A 17,475-nucleotide genomic window follows, 5' to 3' on the forward strand; every position below is an offset into this window, starting at 1 on the left:
GATATCCAAGGCCTTTGATATTTTTTTTATACCCATCCCCTGATCCGTGCCTTTCAACAACTTTGTCCCAGAGTTATTTTGAAAGCGGCTTGGAAGTTGTTGGGTAGGGTGTGTAGATTTGAAAAAAAAAAAAAAAAAAAAAAAAAAAAAAAAAAAGGCAATAAAATGAAAATTTTAAAAGGGGGTGTAGACTTTCTATAAGCACTGTATGTGTAATTATTTTATTTATATATACATATACACACACACACACACATATACATACACACACAATTTCTGATAAACTTTACCACATGTAAAACCTGTAACTAACGGAAATTACCAAATATAATTAGTATACAATTAGTTTTAAGCAAGGACAGAAAATTGATACTGAGCTTACAGCACTTCAGCTCAAAAGCATTTGGTATTGTCTTTAGAATTTCTTTTTCAGTAAATTATGTGAATTTCTTCAAAACACACAATACAAACAGCATGTCTCAAATCACTCTTTAATGTGCTAGTTATGTTAACTGCAGTTACATGTTAATTCATGAATATTATTTTATGAAGTTCCACAGTGCTTCTGCTTCTTTTTTTTTGTTGCTATGTTTCATATATAATTTGGCTTTTTCACTCAGAAACCAAACACAGAAAACACCTTAACGATGGCATGCCGGGATAAGAAAAAAGCTTGCTCACAAACAAAACGCCACATTTTACAAAAGTGCTTAAAGTCCAAGCATCATCCTAACAGCAGATTTCTAATGGTTTTGTAAGTGTTTAAACTGTGCTTTAAACTCTTTCAACACTACAGGGTTGATTTGATCAACCTATACCCCACTGGGATAAGCACAACAGCACTGGAAACTCAAAGATAAAAAAGACAACCCTATTGCTGTATAACTATTTAAACATATTTAGTGTCTCCCATGAGAAAAAAGGCACACACACAAATGATATAGGGCCATACTCAAGAATAAGACTGTTAAATAGTCTGTTGCACTGAATGATGTTTTTCCTAGACTGCTGGCAGTTCATTTTGGGTGGAGTTAGTTTTAAGACACCTTTAGAGATCTGCACTGTTGAAAGAGTTAAAATGTACTTTAGAGATTTCTGAGTCCAGGTATAAAAAAAGGTGTGAACTGTAATTCAAAATAACAAAATAAAAAACAAAGTAGCAGTATACTGTAAAAAAAAATGAAAGAAAAACTCTACATCTTTTTCTGTTTGTGTAATTGTAAACATACAAAAGTTAAATAAAAAATATGTAGTCGAAAAAAATCGTACCATCAGGAATTCTTGCATTTTGTAGAAAATAAAAATGTAATTAATTTCATCAAGTATACCTTAAATTTTCAGCCCTGATATGCAGGTTTTAATTGAAATTTGGTTGTCTCAAACCTCTTAACCTTATAGGATATGAAATACATGCTGTATACACCAGAAGTAAAAAAATGAATATGAATATTCAAGGCCATGGAATCATTAGGAGGGATGTGCGAGTGACATGTGTTTGTAGTGTAGCAGGGACACATCTGTCCAGCGGTTAAAATTTAGGTAGGTATACGGCTTCTAAGGTATTCCAATAGTGCATCAGTTCCTCTGGCCACAATGGCTGCCCTTGGATTGCGAAATGGATTTCCATCAAGCATTAGTGCTCTGCAAAAAAAATAAATAAATAAATAAATAAAATAAAAAAATGTTGAGTAGGTATTTCTGAGTTTAGTTTAAGTTGTTTTAAAAAAATGACGACTACGAATCTAATGGTGAGATTGAAAGAATTAATGCTTATTTTGTAAACTGCTAGAAAAATGTCTTGTTATGTTAAATTACCCCCCGATTAGTGGTATGGTTCTACAAACGGTCTTTTTACCAGTTACCAAAAAGTTTTGGTATAATCGTTTCTTTCTTGGTAATTGTGTAAACGTCACTAAATAAGTCGTGCACAGTCCGTTCAGTACAGGTTAAATAAAAGTGTTCGCGGCAAATAAATGTACGGGACAAATTTTACATGCGCTGTTAAAACAGGTTTTAAATTCATTGCATGTCTAAACGACATAAGTTCTGCATCTCTAGCTAGGCCCCATCGCTTGTTCGCTGTATTTTTCACATACCTCTATACAGACGTGCATACTGATCAATCCTCTACTGATCACTCGTTTTATCACCAAACACCCTAATAATGTGATCCAAGTCATTATTTTATTACTATAACATCTCAAAAAGCTCTGCAAATGTCCATGATATTCTTTGAGCGCTGGATGAGGAAGCAGCTACCTCCATTTGTATTGCTCAGATATGCCCCCTTTTTTTTGGCTTAATTTCAGCTTCTATCGGTCTCACTCGGCCATTGAAAGGTTTTCTCGGCTTTTTCAGGAGAAAAAATGACTCGAGACCTGTGCGTTACGTCTTTTTGATGATGTCGGACAGTGTCCGACATAGGAATAAAAAGGGAAAATTGTAATGTCGGACCTGGTCTGACATAGGACTACAAGGGGTTAGTGAGAGAAGTATAAAGCACTTTTAATAAATGCGAAATAACAAAGCAAATTATACCTACTCTATTAAATATCTACATTTCATCTATATTTCATATATGCATGGAAATGAAATAAACAAAACTAAATACAATAGAATTGCTAGAAATCAAGAAAGACTGCTGTTTGACTCTTTCCAGTACCAGTAAAGAAAAACACAGTAAAATATTACATATTAATGTTCAAAAACAAAAAGACCCTTTTAATAATGGGATTATTACTATGGTGTCAGCATTTTTACTCATCCCATTACGATAATGTAAGTGAACTTTTATTCCATATTTTTGCTTTCCTTTTTCTGGCTTTACAGCACAAAGAAACTGAACTGCATCAGACAGTCAGTGTTAAAACGGTCTTTGTGTAAATGATACATACCTAAGACTTGTGCAGTTGCCAAGCTCCGGAGGAACTTGCATGATGTCATTGTTCTGCAGGTCCAATGTTGCCAGTTTCGACAGCTGTTTCAGCCGGAGTGGATCAATAGTTCCAATCTGGTTGCTACTGATAAGAATGGTTTCCAGTGTGGTAATCTGATATAGTACGTCAGGAAATGCTTTAAACCTAAACAAAAAATAAAAGATGAAATAACACAGGTGTTGATAACTCAATAGTAAGAACGCCTATTATTACCACACGTGATACACAGTCAAACCAGCTTAAATTACTCCCGTTGACGTTAATAGCCGCACACTGAAATGTCGCATTTTATCGGTCCTATGTCTGATTTCCACATGATTGGAAGGTTTACTTATGCACTGTATAGTACTAAAATGGTACGGATACGAAGTACGGTAGCACAATATAACGTAGTGAGCAATGTGTATATTTGTGTTTTTTTATTATTACAATGTGTTGTACATGAAAAATACAGTGGATGGTGAAAATATTTTTCTTTAATGCACACTTAATGAATGAAATACAAAGTATTATATTTTGGCACTCGTTATACAATTTCTTATTACTAACCTGTTAAAAGAAAGAATTACACTCCTCAGTTTCATCAGGGCTTCTAGTTCTGCAGGTAGTGAACACAAAAGGTTGTTTCTAAAATAAAATGGAGCATAACACACAAAGTTAAGGAATCTACAAATACAACTATTAAGTTAATATTTTATACAGATTAGAGCAGTTTTACATATTCATAATTTCCATACCTGAAATCTAGATGTACCAGTTGCTGAAGCATGCAGATTTCCAATGGGACACAGGTGAGCTTATTGAAACCCAAGTTGAGGTCAGAAACAGTGGCTTTCAGTTCCACAATTCTGTCAGTAAATAACAATGTCTTGTATATGAATGATGTAGAGACTAAATACAACATTGCCTCTCTCCGTTTTTACAACGCTCCATAATAAAACAACTTATTAACAACAGTGCATAAAAGGCTGGCTTTGTCAGCACCCCAGGTTTAAAGTATTGCTTTGGATGAATCTTCTCTTAGGACAGTAGTCACATCACATCATTCAGGCCAGTCAGGTGAAGACTGCATGTAGTGCTGGTAATAATGAAACTTTCTAGATAACCATGGTGCACAACACAAACAAAAAAAACAAAATGACCCTATTCCAAAACAGACTAAATATAATTCTGTAACAGTTCAAATATCCCAACCCTGGACAAAGGACTTCAGAATTCACAATTGCAAAATGAAAAAGCATCTCCCTTAGTCAACCTGGTGTGCGTTCTGTAAAGACAGTGCTGATAACATTTTACCTTGTTGCTGGAAAGAACATCTGTAGGCTTTAATACTAGGTAAGTGCTTCTTTGTATTTATGAATCAATCAATATTTATTTTATATACTACCTTTCATAGTAGACTTTTCAGCACTTTGTATACAGCATGTAATATTGATTTAATAACAAAAGTTCTGTTCACTTTTAGAAGATATCCCCCCCCCCCCCCCCCCCCCCCCCCCCCCAAAAAAAAATGTAAAATGTTGGGAGACCACATGTTTGAACTTAAATACATTCTGGTTTATTTCAGTTATTAAATTAAAAGACATGGACAAAATGCAAATATAACCCATGCTTCTTCAGTGCATGTTCGAGCCCCCTCTCCCCTTGGAATTCTTTCTTCTTAAATAAACAAGCCCCAATTAAAGGATTCTTTATAAGGTGATGCACTCATGGTTTTTCAGTTTTCCACAACGGCTTCCCCTAGTTAGCGTGGATAAAGTCTTGAAACTGAAACTCAATTTCTTTAAGAAAATGTATTGGACAATAAGAGTCTTGTTTTTTCTTAATATAACCTATTTATTTCCCCGTTTCATTGTAATATCAGTATATATGATACAGCGTATAGTGTATGTGTATTTTACTTTGGAAAACAAGTCAATACACGATAATATAATGTGATCCATTCTGAGATATAAACTGGAATACCTGGCTGGGATCCCTGTAAGCTGGTTCTTGCTGAAGTTCACACTGGTAATAGGGTTGTTGCAAACTGCATCAAATACATCATCCGGAATGGATGCCTCTTGTTTCTCACTAGGAAGGGAAACAAAGAAAAAAAATTAACATGTTGAAATAGCCCTGTCTTTCACACTGGTACTGTATAAACTAGAATGCAAGAGGGAAATATTATGAAACAGTGATAATGTTGCTAGTGCTAATACATGATAATATTAAATATTGGTTAGCTCTCCTTTATAATAGCATAATGTATGTGACAGATACCTGTACTCCAGCGCCTTTAGTGTTTTTATGGCATGCACATTGACCTTGGCTTGGCTTGGAAGAGTCATAGCTGTCTGGGGAGCATCTTTGCCTTTCTCCTCTGGCTCTAAATTAACAAATAAATAAAATAAAAACATTTAAAAATCAGAGGCTCTATCCTACTTATCCATCAATGAGGAATTACCAAAAACATTTACAGAACTTAAATGACACTGTACCTTGTTCTCTGCTTCTCAAATATTTCAGCAGCTCTTGGGTTCCTTTCTAAAAGACAAGCACCAGAAGTTTTTAACATATTTAAAATGAGCTTAGGAGTGTATTTAAATAAATAACATAAAAGCACAGGGGTATGTGCTTGTTCATACAACTGGAGTGCTGTTTATCTCCATACCACGAGATGAGATTTTGCCACTTACAAACAAAGCCTGAACTAAATTGCAAAATACAGTATCAGAAGTTGTGAGATTATCTTTGTTTTAACTGTTTCTTTTTATTATTTTGGTAAATTAAATTTAAAACTGCCACTTCCATATCAGATGGCAAAGTGCGATTAAAACAAAACAGGGTAATATTGTAGCAAATCTTAACTGGGCAGAATCAGTGTTGTGGTTTTATAAGAATTAAATGTTTGTTGTATAATCATAACAAGTTTCAAATCTACAAATTAACACACACATTTTTTTTAGTTGGTTGTTTTTTTTTTGCACACCTAAAATTGATTTGCTTATTAAAAGTGAAATAGAAATATTAAGCCTCACCTATAAATGGACATTCAAAATGTATAAATTATTAGGTTAGGTTAATGATAGTTCCATTCTTGTCATCAAGTTACAGTTTGTAATTCATTGATTTTTTTTTTTTTTCTTTCTTCAAAACAAAGATTTTGGACATTCAGCTTACCCTGCACCTACCCATGGTAATCCTGGGTATGAATTAATAGACCTGTTTATTTTTTAATAATGATAATACTACAATAAACTAAAGCCAAAAAGATAAAGAATGTATAATCATGTCAAAAGCATTCGATCTGTGTATTACAACACCTTTTCCCATTAATAAATACGAAGATGCTGTGCTAAGTGATCAGAGTTCTCACCCTTATCAATTTCTTCCCAGTGTGGCAAGCCAACTCCACCACACCATTTGACACGATTGCAATTGTGTCAATACTTAAAATGCAGGAGAACGTGGTGTAATGCTAACTGTCAGACAAACACAGGGACTCACTGTTAGGAGATCTCTGCGGATGGACCTCAAAGGATTTCCCTCCAGGGCCACGATTTTCAGCTTTGGTAGACTACCCAGTGTGCAAGGCAAACTACACAGGAACAAAGACAACAAGTCACATGATCCTGCTCAGCCACTAAAAGTTATAGTCAATACAGGCAAATGTGTGTCTTTTCGTTCACATAAAGTCAGAAAAACATGACATATGAATCCAAATTAACATGTATACTAAAGTAATACAAAAATGACTACAAAAGATTTAGAAGTAAGTAGTTTTTCGAGATTTATGATTATACTGTAAATACAGTATAATCGTAAATCTCGAAAAACTACTCACTTCTAAATCTTTTGTAGTCATTTTTGTATTACTTTAGTATAAATATATGTTAATTTGGATTCATATGTTGTTTTTTTCTGACTTTATGTGAACGAAAAGACACACATTTGCCCGTTTTCCCATTGGAAATAGTGATATTTTGAAATATCACTGTCCTGGTCACAAAAGCAAAGTCTGTGGGGAATAATAGCCATTTTCTATACTTTTGAGGCATAGGCAATTAGGAAATAACACTTACTACCCAGGAACAAAAATTGTGTTACATAGTGTTATCCTACTGGCGCATTATCATCCAAGCCTGCATGTTGGTATCCCCACTACAGCAAACCAAGAAAGGCCACTTTGATAGATTTGATAGATAGATCGTGTTACCCACGGTTTGTTTGCAGAAATACCGAAATGCTTCATGTGACAATGTCTAGATAAGACACAGCAGCAGTGGATATTCCCCCAAGAGACTTTATGCCAGCCCAGTATATAAAACTAGCGTGACATACAGATGGTCCCTTCCACTACTGTACGTCTCTCACTGGGGATACAGTTTGCATTACAAGTAATGGTGAAAAAGGACAGACTAAATGAACTAAAATCAGCTAAATGCAGGCGTCCTGCACGCACTAGTCTTACAGTACCTGCTGATGTCGTTGTTCGTGAGCTCCAGCCTTTCAAGGCCCTTCAGCAGAGCGATTTCATCAGGCAGTGATTTCAGCTTGTTCTCGCTTAGCTCTAAGACACTGATAGCGTTCAGGTGCTTCAAATGCTCTGGTCCCAGAAGCTCAATTTGATTATTGCCAACATGGAGCTCCTGTAACAAAGTAAAACTGTTTAAACTCCTGTGTACAGTGGATATTTTTGTTATCTGTCCTTTTCACAAACTTCAACTCGTGTTTTTAAAGTGTGTTTTCACAGTAAGTTTTTTTTATTAATAAAAACAAGATTTGATATTCATTATAGAACTTCCCTAAAGTTGTCTTAAATGTTTAGTAATTCATATATTTATACAATTTATTTATAAAAACAGACCTTTGTCCTTGCTTAAGATCATGTCCTTAAACCATTTCACATGAAATAATGTTGTTTTGGAATTTAATAAAAGCTAGCCTTCAATGGTTATACCTTCAGCAGTTTACAGGATGGGAGTTCTGGGAGGCAGCGGAGCTTGTTGTGTCGGAGGTAAAGCTGCTCTAATGAGGCCATCTGTGCCAGCTCTTCAGGAACCCTTTCCAGCTGATTGCTTGTACAATCCAAATGTTTCAAACCTGCATAGATATAAAGTAAAGAGGATAAAGAGATAAACTGCTAAATTGAATCAGTGGTAAATGAATCATCTGCATATTGTAACAATGTTTTTCTATCCAACAAATACAAAACCTACAATTTTACAAAATATACACTGACATTCATGGAGTACTTTCATACAAATGAGGGTAGACTAATACAGGTGAGCCCACTGGAAAGAAGATGCAATACCCTATGTTCATATTGTAAAGGTGACCAGAAGTATTTGAAAACTACACTAATTATTATAGTAGAAAAGAGTTAAGAGAGTCTGGTTTAAAATCCTACCATAGCCAAGTCAACTACATGTGGCATATTGATTGTTGATGGTCTCTTATAAAGTCTTCTCTGTGATTATGATGTCACAAATGTTTAATCAAAAATAGTCTTGGAATTTTTATTTATTTATTTATTTTAATTAATTAAATCTGTTCAACTGCATTATGTTCAGAAAGAGCATCAATGAACCTTACATAAACCCTGTTGCCTAATTAGATGTTTTCCAAGATGAATTACTGACTTAATGTTGCACTTTTAGAAACACAAGTTCCACATAATGAAGGTCCAGTCTTACTTTTCATTGCTCCGATTCCTGGAGGAAGGCTCCTGAGTTTGTTATTAGACAGATTGAGTTTCACCAGGTTAGTTAGGTTACTGAAGCTGTCTGGGATAGCTGTCAGACGATTGTTGGAAAGATCCTGCAAATAAATGATCAAAGAAATGAAATAAAATGCTACATGCTATTAATTATACAACAAGTCCTGACATATACTGTAGCATCCAATAATCTACCTTGTCTTCATTCAAATCCAGCGATCAAATGACTGGCCGAATTGCTAAGGAGATGCAGAGCTTGATCCAAGGAGAGTAAATCTCTAAATTCATTTGTTCAATGTAGGTTTAAACTTTATTTCCACCAAGTATTTGTGTTATATAAACTGAATACTCCATCGATGTTCAGAGTCTTGCGGTTATTTCCCTCATGAGGATGTGTGCACGAGTATATGATATATTAATATATATATTTATCTATATATATATATATATATAATATATATATATATAATCTTAGAACATAAATTACTCTCCTGAGGTTTTCAAAAAGTTGATCAATCAATCACTGCATTGAACGTTGACGTAACTATTTCGGGGATTTGTCCCGTTTTGTACAAGTGTTGTGACTTTTTGGCAACTTTCACGTGATTGATTGGCTCTTGTAACCGAGAATATCCCCAATATCCATAAGTCTATAGGTATTCAGCTTTCTCTTACCGAAAACTCAAAAGAACTGAGCATGTCTTGAACGTACAGAAAACATAAATAAATAATATATGTATGGGTGTGTGTGTGTGTGTACGTGTTTACATACATATATATATATATATATATATATATATATATATATATATATATATATATACACACACACACATACACACACACACACACACACAGTGCTGTGCAAAAGTTTTAGGCAGGTGTGAAAAAATGCTGTAAAGTAAGAATGCTTTCAAAAATAGACATGTTAATAGTTTATATTTATCAATAAACAAAATGCAAAGTGAGTGAACAGAAGAAAAATCTACATCAAATCAATATTTGGTGTGACCACCCTTTGCCTTCAAAACAGCATCAATTCTTCTAGGTACACTTGCACACAGTTTTTGAAGGAACTCGGCAGATAGGTTGGCCCAAACTTCTTGGAGAACTAACCACAGTTCTTTTGTGGATTTAGGCAGCCTCAGCTGCTTCTCTCTCTTCATGTAATCCCAGACAGACTCGATGTTGAGATCAGGGCTCTGTGGGGGCCATACCATCACTTCCAGGACTCCTTGTTCTTCTTTACGCTGAAGATAGTTCTTAATGACTTTCGCTGTATGTTTGGGGTCGTTGTCATGCTGCAGAATAAATTTGGGGCCAATCAGATGCCTCCCTGATGGTATTGCATGATGGATAAGTATTTGCCTGTACTTCTCAGCATTTAGGAGGCCATAAATTCTGACCATATCCTCAACTCCATTTGCAGAAACGCTGTCCCAAACTTGCTAGGAACCTCCACCATGCTTCACTGTTGCCTGCAGACACTCATTTGTGTACCGCTCTCCAGCCCTTCGGCAAACAAACTGCCTTCTGCTACAGCCAAATATTTCAAATTTTGACTCATCAGTCCAGAGCACCTGCTGCCATTTTTCTGCACCCCAGTTCCTGTGTTTTCGTGCATAATTGAGTCGCTTGGCCTTGTTTCCACGTCAGAGGTATGGCTTTTTGGCTGCAAGTCTTCCATGAAGGCCACTTCTGACCAGACTTCTCTGGACAGTAGATGGGTGTACCAGGGTCCCACTGTTTTCTGACAGTTCTGAGCTGATGACATTGCTAGACATCTTCAGATTGCGAAGGGAAGTAAGCATAATGTGTCTTTCATCTGCTGCAGTAAGTTTTCCTGGCAAACCACTGCGTCTATGGTCCTCAACGTTGCCCGTTTCTTTGTGCTTCTTCAAAAGAGCTTGGACAGCACATCTGGAAACCCCCGTCTGCCTTGAAATTTCTGTCTGGGAGAGACCTTGCTGATGCAGTATAACTACCTTGTGTCTTGTTGCTATGCTCACTCTTGCCATGGTGTATGACTTTTGACAGTAAACTGTCTTCAGCAACCTCACCTTGTTAGCTGAGTTTGGCTGTTCCTCACCCAGTTTTATTCCTCCTACACAGCTGTTTCTGTTAATGATTTTGTTTCAACCTACATATTGAATTGATGATTAGCACCTGTTTGGTATAATTGTTTAATCATACACCTGACTATATGCCTACAAAATCCCTGACTTTGTGCAAGTGTACCTAGAAGAACTGATGCTGTTTTGAAGGCATAGGGTGTTCACACCAAATATGGATTTGATTTAGATTTTTCTTCTGTTCACTCACTTTGCATTTAGTTAATTGATATATAATCTATTAACATTTCTATTTTTGAAAGCATTCTTACTTTACAGCATTTTTTCACACCTGCCTAAAACTTTTGCACAGTACTGTATGTGTGTGTAATATATATATATATATATATATATATATATATATATATATATATATATATATATATATATATATATATATACACACACACACACACACACACACACACACACACACACACAGTGCTTAGAGAAAGTCTACACCCCCTTTTTCATTTATCTACACATCCTACCTCACAAGTTCCAAGCGAAAAACATATTCTAGAAATTTGTATAGCTTGGTTGTATAGGTTGGTTGTATAAGTGTCCACCCCCATTGTAATAGCAATCCTATATTAGCTCAGATGTAACCAATCGCCTTCAAAATCACATACCAAGTTAAATGGCCTCCACCTGTGTTAAATTGTAGTGAGTCACATGATTTCAGGATAAATTCAGCCGTTCCTGTAGGTTCCCTCTGCTGGGTAGTGCACTTCAAAGCAAAGACTCAACCATGAGCACCAAGGCGCTTTCAGAAGAACTCCGGAACAAAGTTGTTGAAGCACAGACCACGGGATGGGTATAAAAATATCCCTTGGAGCATGGTCAAGATGATTATTAAGAAGTGGAAGGTATATGGCACCACCAAGACCCTGCCTAGATTAGGCTGTCCCTCCAAACTGAATGAACAATCAAGAAGGAAACTGATCAGAGAGGCTACCAAGAGGCCAATGGTAACTCTGCAAGAGCTACAGGCTTTTATGGCCAAGACTGGTCAAAGTGTGGATGTGACAACAATATCCCAAGCACTCCACAAATCTGGCCTGTATGGTAGGGTGGCAAGAAGGAAGCCATTACTCGAGAAAGCCCACCTTGAATCCCGTTTTGAAGTATGCAAAAAACCACTCAGGAGATTCTGTAGCCATGTGGCAAAAAGTTTTGTGGTCTGACAAAACTAAAATGGAACTTTTTGGCTTAAATGCAAAGCGTTATGTTTGGCGTAAACCTAACACAGTGCATCACCCAAACACCACCATCCCTACTGTGAAGCAGTTTCTCATTGGCAGGGACTGGGGCACTTGTCAGGATAGAAGGAAAAATGAATGGAGCAAAGTACAGAGAAGTCCTTGAGGAAAACCTGCTGCCCTCTGCAAGAAAGCTGAAACTGGGGCAGAAGTTCACATTTCAGCATGATAACTATCCACAGCACACAGCCAAAGCTACACTGGAGTGGCTAAGGAACAAAAAGGTAAATGTCCTTGAGTAGCCCAGTCAGAGCCCCAACCTAAATCCTATTGAAAATCTGTGGCATGACTTGAAGATTGCTGTCCATCAACGCTCCCCAAGGAACTTGATAGAGCTTGAACAGTTTGGTAAGAAGAATGGTCAAATATTGCCAAATCTATGTGTCTAAAGTTGGTAGAGACCTATCCCAACAGACTCACAGCTGTAATTGCTATCAAAGGTGCTTCCACCAAGTATTAACTCAGGGGGTATGGTTATACAGTACATAATGACAGCTCACAACATCTATACAGTACATGCATTTTTTACATTTTGGTTGACAAATCAGTGTTTAGTGCCTGTTAAATCGGGCTTACCATATCACTCACACAACTGAGCTGTCCCACTCCTTCGGAAACCTTCTCTATTTCATTTTCTTGCAGATGTAGACTCCTCAGGTCTTTCAGATTCCACAGTTCCTCAGGCAATTCCTTCAGTTTATTGCGGCTGTGTTAGTAAGAATAATAACTTCAAATATTCATTGTAGAATACATTACACAGTAATAATAGTCCACCTGAATTATTCACATCTAATAATTTGCAATGAACATTTGTGCCAGTATTAAAACATTTGTTTTCTTTTAACTGTGTTTGAGTTTATAGTTTTACAATGTACAGCAGTTCCCAAAAAGAGGGGGCTGCAGAATAAACACAAATGCTCCCCAGGCAAGAGGATCAATTCAGAACTTGGGGTTTGATTGTTCAAACCTCAAGCTCTGAATTGCCCCTTTATTTAATTTCCATTTGTGAGTCCTGGTCCTTGTTTCTTTTTTCAGGTCGAAAAAAAAAGTCCCAATACCTTTTAGAATTTTTAATGCTTAAATCAGACTGCTGCGTACTCTTCTTTGTTTAAGAATAGATTCAATTCTTTAAGCCTGTCTGCATATGACATGCCTTTTAAACCAGGAATAATTCTGGTCTCGCTCTTCTTTGCACTCTTTATAGTGCAGCAATATCCTTTTCGTAGCTTGGTGACCAAAACTAAAAATAATATTCTAGATGAGATCTTACTAATGCATTGTAAAGTTTTAACATTACTTTCCTTGATTTAAACTCAACACTTTTCACTATATACCCGAGCATCTTGTTTTTATAGCTTCCCCACATTGTCAAGAAGACATTTCTGAGTCAACATAAACTCCTAGGTCTTTTTCATATATTCCTTCTTTAATTTCAGTATCTCCCATATGATATTTACAATGCACATTTGTATTGCCTGCATGCGGCACCTTACACTTTTCTCTATTAAATGTCATTTGCCATGTGTCTGCCCAGTTCTAAATGCTGTCAAGATCATTTTGAATGACCTTTGCTGCTGCAACAGTGTTTGCCACTCTTCCTATTTTTGTGTCGTCTGCAAATGTAACAAGTTTGTTTACTATACCAGAATCTAAATCATTAATGTAGATTAGGAATTGCAGAGGACCTAATACCTCCACTGGTTACCTCGTTCCATTTTGAGGTTTCTCCTCTAATCAGTACATTTTTCTACATGTTAACCTCGCCTTAATCCATGTGCAAGCATTTCCTTGAAACCCCTGCTGTGCTGCATCACACTAACATCCGAGTTGAGGTAGGTTTTTCTGTTCCCCCATTATAATTGTTTGGAAGATTTAATATGCTCTTAGCCAAGTGACTTTCAAAACATAGCATGCATGGAAGAGCTTGACAGGTACAAATTATGGAATCATTTGATTAGCTAAAACCACTTTGAATTAAACAGATTTAAACAATGTATGTAAAACTTTTAAATATTAAAAAATGTACCTAAGATTAACCTTTTGCAGGTGTTCGAGTTCTCCAATAGCTTTAGGTAGAGAGGTTAGTTGGTTGTCATGGATCTTAAAAAAATAAATAAAAAATAAATAAATAATAATAACAACACCACCACATTTTGCAATGCACTCCACTGCTTGTATATCAATTGCAAGGACTGGATTCAACAGCTTTACAAAATGGAATGATAAATATATAGGTTTGTTTAAAGATGCCATTTTTGGGATAATCCATGCACAGAAACAAGTCATATGAAATGCCAGGCACTATTCACAACTTTGTGTGCTGGGGATGTCTAACGCCATTTTCGTAAGACAGACATTTCTCTAAATCTTTATAAATTTACAAACCAATTACATTTATAAAATAATAATATTAATAATAATAATTATTGTGTATGTGGTTTTCACTTCAGATTACATTAAATTAATATGTTTAATTGTAACTAACTAATCATAGTAAATCAACTACAACTGAATCAAGACTTACAAATCAGTATATAGAACAGAGAAACAGCTGTATTGTGTGGTCATTCCATCAGCTAAGTCTACTGCAGGTATCTTATCTTCTAAAAGGAGGTACATAGATCATACGCACATCTAAAACAGTAAGAGCTGGCAGCAGTCTAATGTCCTCAGATAGAACCTGCAGCTTGTTTGATGCAAGAAGCAGTTTGGTTAGGTCTGTTTGTTCCCACCAGCGATCCACAGCTCCGAAACAGACATCCTGTTTAGCTTCTTCTGGTGTGTCTAAATTCAACCGCCACACACTCTGAGGCACTGAAATAAAAAACATACCGGTAATTGCCATTTTCTGTCTTGTCATTAACAAAACAGTACCTGTAACTACAACATCCCGATAAAATGGCAACAACGCATACAGTACACAATATAATAATTAAACAAAACAGTTACTGTAAGAACTCTACCTTGTTTTCATTATTAGATAGTATGCAGAAATTAGGCAATGGGACACCAAGTTTGAATTTTATGGTAGCTCCTTTGAAAACTGGCAGGAGCGCTGTACAGAATGACCAAAAAATGCAACAGGATTGATGCAGCGCTGCCTTGTTATTTCCCTAACAAAATGTACACATCAGAAAACTGAAATTTTGTTGACAGTGAAATAGTGAAGAGGTCCTGTTACACTATGAAACTTAATCCTTTCAGTACCATGTACGGCAATGGTTACAATACCTAAGGCAAATAATGAAATAGGGGTGTACATGGGCAAGGAGCCTAGAAACACTGCTTTATGACAAATGACAACTTGAAGAGGAACGCAGTTTGTTTGGGTGTTTTGATCATTACTATATTTCCAGTACTGTTCACCACACTCTGGGATTACATAATAATATAGGCAGTCTCTTCCTAGAACTCACAGGTACACAAAATGGTCTCAGTACTGGCATGTCAGAAAAGGCTTGCTTTATGAAACAGAGGCCTGATGAATCATCTACTAAATCAGGATACAGTACTTCAAGTGCCATACTGAGCCAACACATCCTCAGCTTAACTTGCAGCACCTCTGGCCTGGCAACAGCGGGGCTAGAAATACAGCTCCCACTACATAGCAGTCTGAGCCATTCTAGGTATGAGATTAATTAATTAGTTGGCTGTGCTTTTGACCTTTATAGTCTGTCTAATTAAGCCCAAGTGTTACTGTACTAACATCACAGCTCACACTGTAAAAAGTTTGAGTAGGTCAAGTGCAAAACCCTTACACCAGTATATTCTCAACGATCACATAATGTCAACTCTATAAGCCATATGCAGGTGGCCTCAAACAACAATTATCAATCCTACACTTTATGAACTACCTCTAGGTGTACTACATTAAAAGAGAACATGTTTTGGTGGTGAACAGTCCCTTTGTTTTTCATGTAGTTATTTTGGAACAGCACATCAGCTACCTCAAAATGTGGTTACTTTATTGCAACTGCTACTTTTGCTTTTTTTTGTGCGTTTGTCCTTACCGTAAATATATTTGAATGATCATGCGCTATTCAATTTTGCTTCTCAAGACCATGAGTCTCGATTTAAGTTACTGGCAAAATACTGTACAAATTGTATATGTGTGTGTATATATATATATATATATATATATATATATATATATATATATATATATATATATATATATATATAACGCCATGCAAGAATAAATCATGGATTTGAATATAAACAATAACAAGTAATGTTGTCATGCAGTCGAAAACCTAGAAATACCTCTGTTCTGATTCAAACACATGCTCCCTTCAGAAAGATATGTACACCATATCATAACGTTGGGCAGCTAGCTCTATAAAGTAACGAACTTCATATAATGATAGTTATTAGAACATTTTTAAACTGGGTTAGAGTACAGTTGAACGAACAATATTGTAAAGTTGTACAAACATGGTCAAAGGTTAATTACATTTGGTTCAAGTTCCAAGTACATTGATAATTCCAGCCAGCGAGACAACGAATGTGGGAGGCTAGGTACCATTTGGGAAAAGCTACAACGTATAACAGATTTGTGGAGTTACGCGCACACTAAATATCTTTTCCAATTTTTAAGCAAGTAATAAACTGCCCCAGTTTGTGGCAATGCACTTGGTTCTGCAAACTCAAAACACAACAAACCGCCATTTTATATCCTTACCTTCAGTTAGCCCTCTGCCAGACAGATTAAGTTGTCCGCTTTTTCTCGCTGTTTTTAATAAGCCTTGCGGTACTGTAGGCTCTTCCTTTTCATTTCTAAACCCGGCTCTCGAATCTACAAATTTCCCACCTCTTTTGAACCTGGACATACTTATGTGTAAAGTTTTTTTTTTTTTTTTTTTTTTTAAATACGACTAATTCACTGTATATTGTGAGGAACACGCAAATTTGTTTTTCGGTGGTATTCGAAGCTCTTAAATATTTAATTCACTACTGAGAATATAAAACACATCCAACAGAACCGCGCTCGGTCTTGTTTCTCAAGCCCCACCTTTGTGTGGGCCTCAATTTTGACCGTCGCGGGCAATTAGGTTACATAGGAGGTGTTCCACAATGCCTTGCTATTATTTCTGACATAACTTCCTAGAATAACTTCAAAGCTCATAGCATCTAAATTATAATTTGATGAAAAGTAAAAACGAAAAAAAGAACGATTCCTCGTACTTTTTGAGGGAACACAACATTTCAGTACAGCTAAAGCAATATAACCACTGTATATTTTTGTTGTTGTACACTTTGGGTTCCTGTTAGGCTAGCTCAATAAAGAAGTCCTGCATATTTTAATTACTGCACTTTAAACAGGCACAGCTTTTACAAAGTAGCACACCGAGCACCATACTCTCTTTCAAAACCAATGCTTTGCTGAAAATGGGTTTGAAGCGACGACCCCTAAATGTCCCTGCAGGGCTTCCACACTGCGCATGCGTCGCTGCTGAGGGTTGTGG

The 17,475-nt window shown here is 36.2% G+C and overlaps 1 protein-coding gene across 1 annotated transcript; it reads right to left on the reverse strand.

Annotated features, from left to right (window-relative positions):
* Positions 1–207: 207 nt before the first annotated feature.
* lrrc40 (leucine rich repeat containing 40) lies at positions 208–17,394 on the reverse strand. The gene is made up of 15 exons (XM_041270148.1): positions 16,692–17,394; positions 14,643–14,824; positions 14,037–14,110; positions 12,587–12,716; positions 8,615–8,738; positions 7,879–8,021; positions 7,395–7,567; positions 6,426–6,516; positions 5,417–5,462; positions 5,199–5,304; positions 4,902–5,009; positions 3,674–3,784; positions 3,486–3,563; positions 2,895–3,080; positions 208–1,641 (listed from the first exon to the last, which is right to left on the reverse strand). The coding sequence occupies exons 1-15, from the start codon at positions 16,837–16,839 to the stop codon at positions 1,536–1,538; spliced, it is 1,806 nt and encodes a 601-aa protein (XP_041126082.1). The 5' UTR covers positions 16,840–17,394; the 3' UTR covers positions 208–1,535.
* Positions 17,395–17,475: the final 81 nt, after the last annotated feature.

Source organism: Polyodon spathula, chromosome 14 (assembly GCF_017654505.1).
Source record: "Polyodon spathula isolate WHYD16114869_AA chromosome 14, ASM1765450v1, whole genome shotgun sequence".
NCBI classification, from domain to species: Eukaryota; Metazoa; Chordata; class Actinopteri; order Acipenseriformes; family Polyodontidae; genus Polyodon; species Polyodon spathula.

Excerpts from the sequence above, each read along its gene's own strand:
- lrrc40 (XM_041270148.1), bottom strand. The coding sequence starts at position 16,839 with ATGTCCAGGTTCAAAAGAGGTGGGAAATTTGTAGATTCGAGAGCCGGG. Across the intron at positions 5,463-6,425 it reads TCCGCAGAGATCTCCTAACA|AAAGGAACCCAAGAGCTGCT; the intron begins GTGAGTCCCTGT and ends CTTGTCTTTTAG. Across the intron at positions 3,081-3,485 it reads GTAATTCTTTCTTTTAACAG|GTTTAAAGCATTTCCTGACG; the intron begins GTTAGTAATAAG and ends TTTTTTGTTTAG.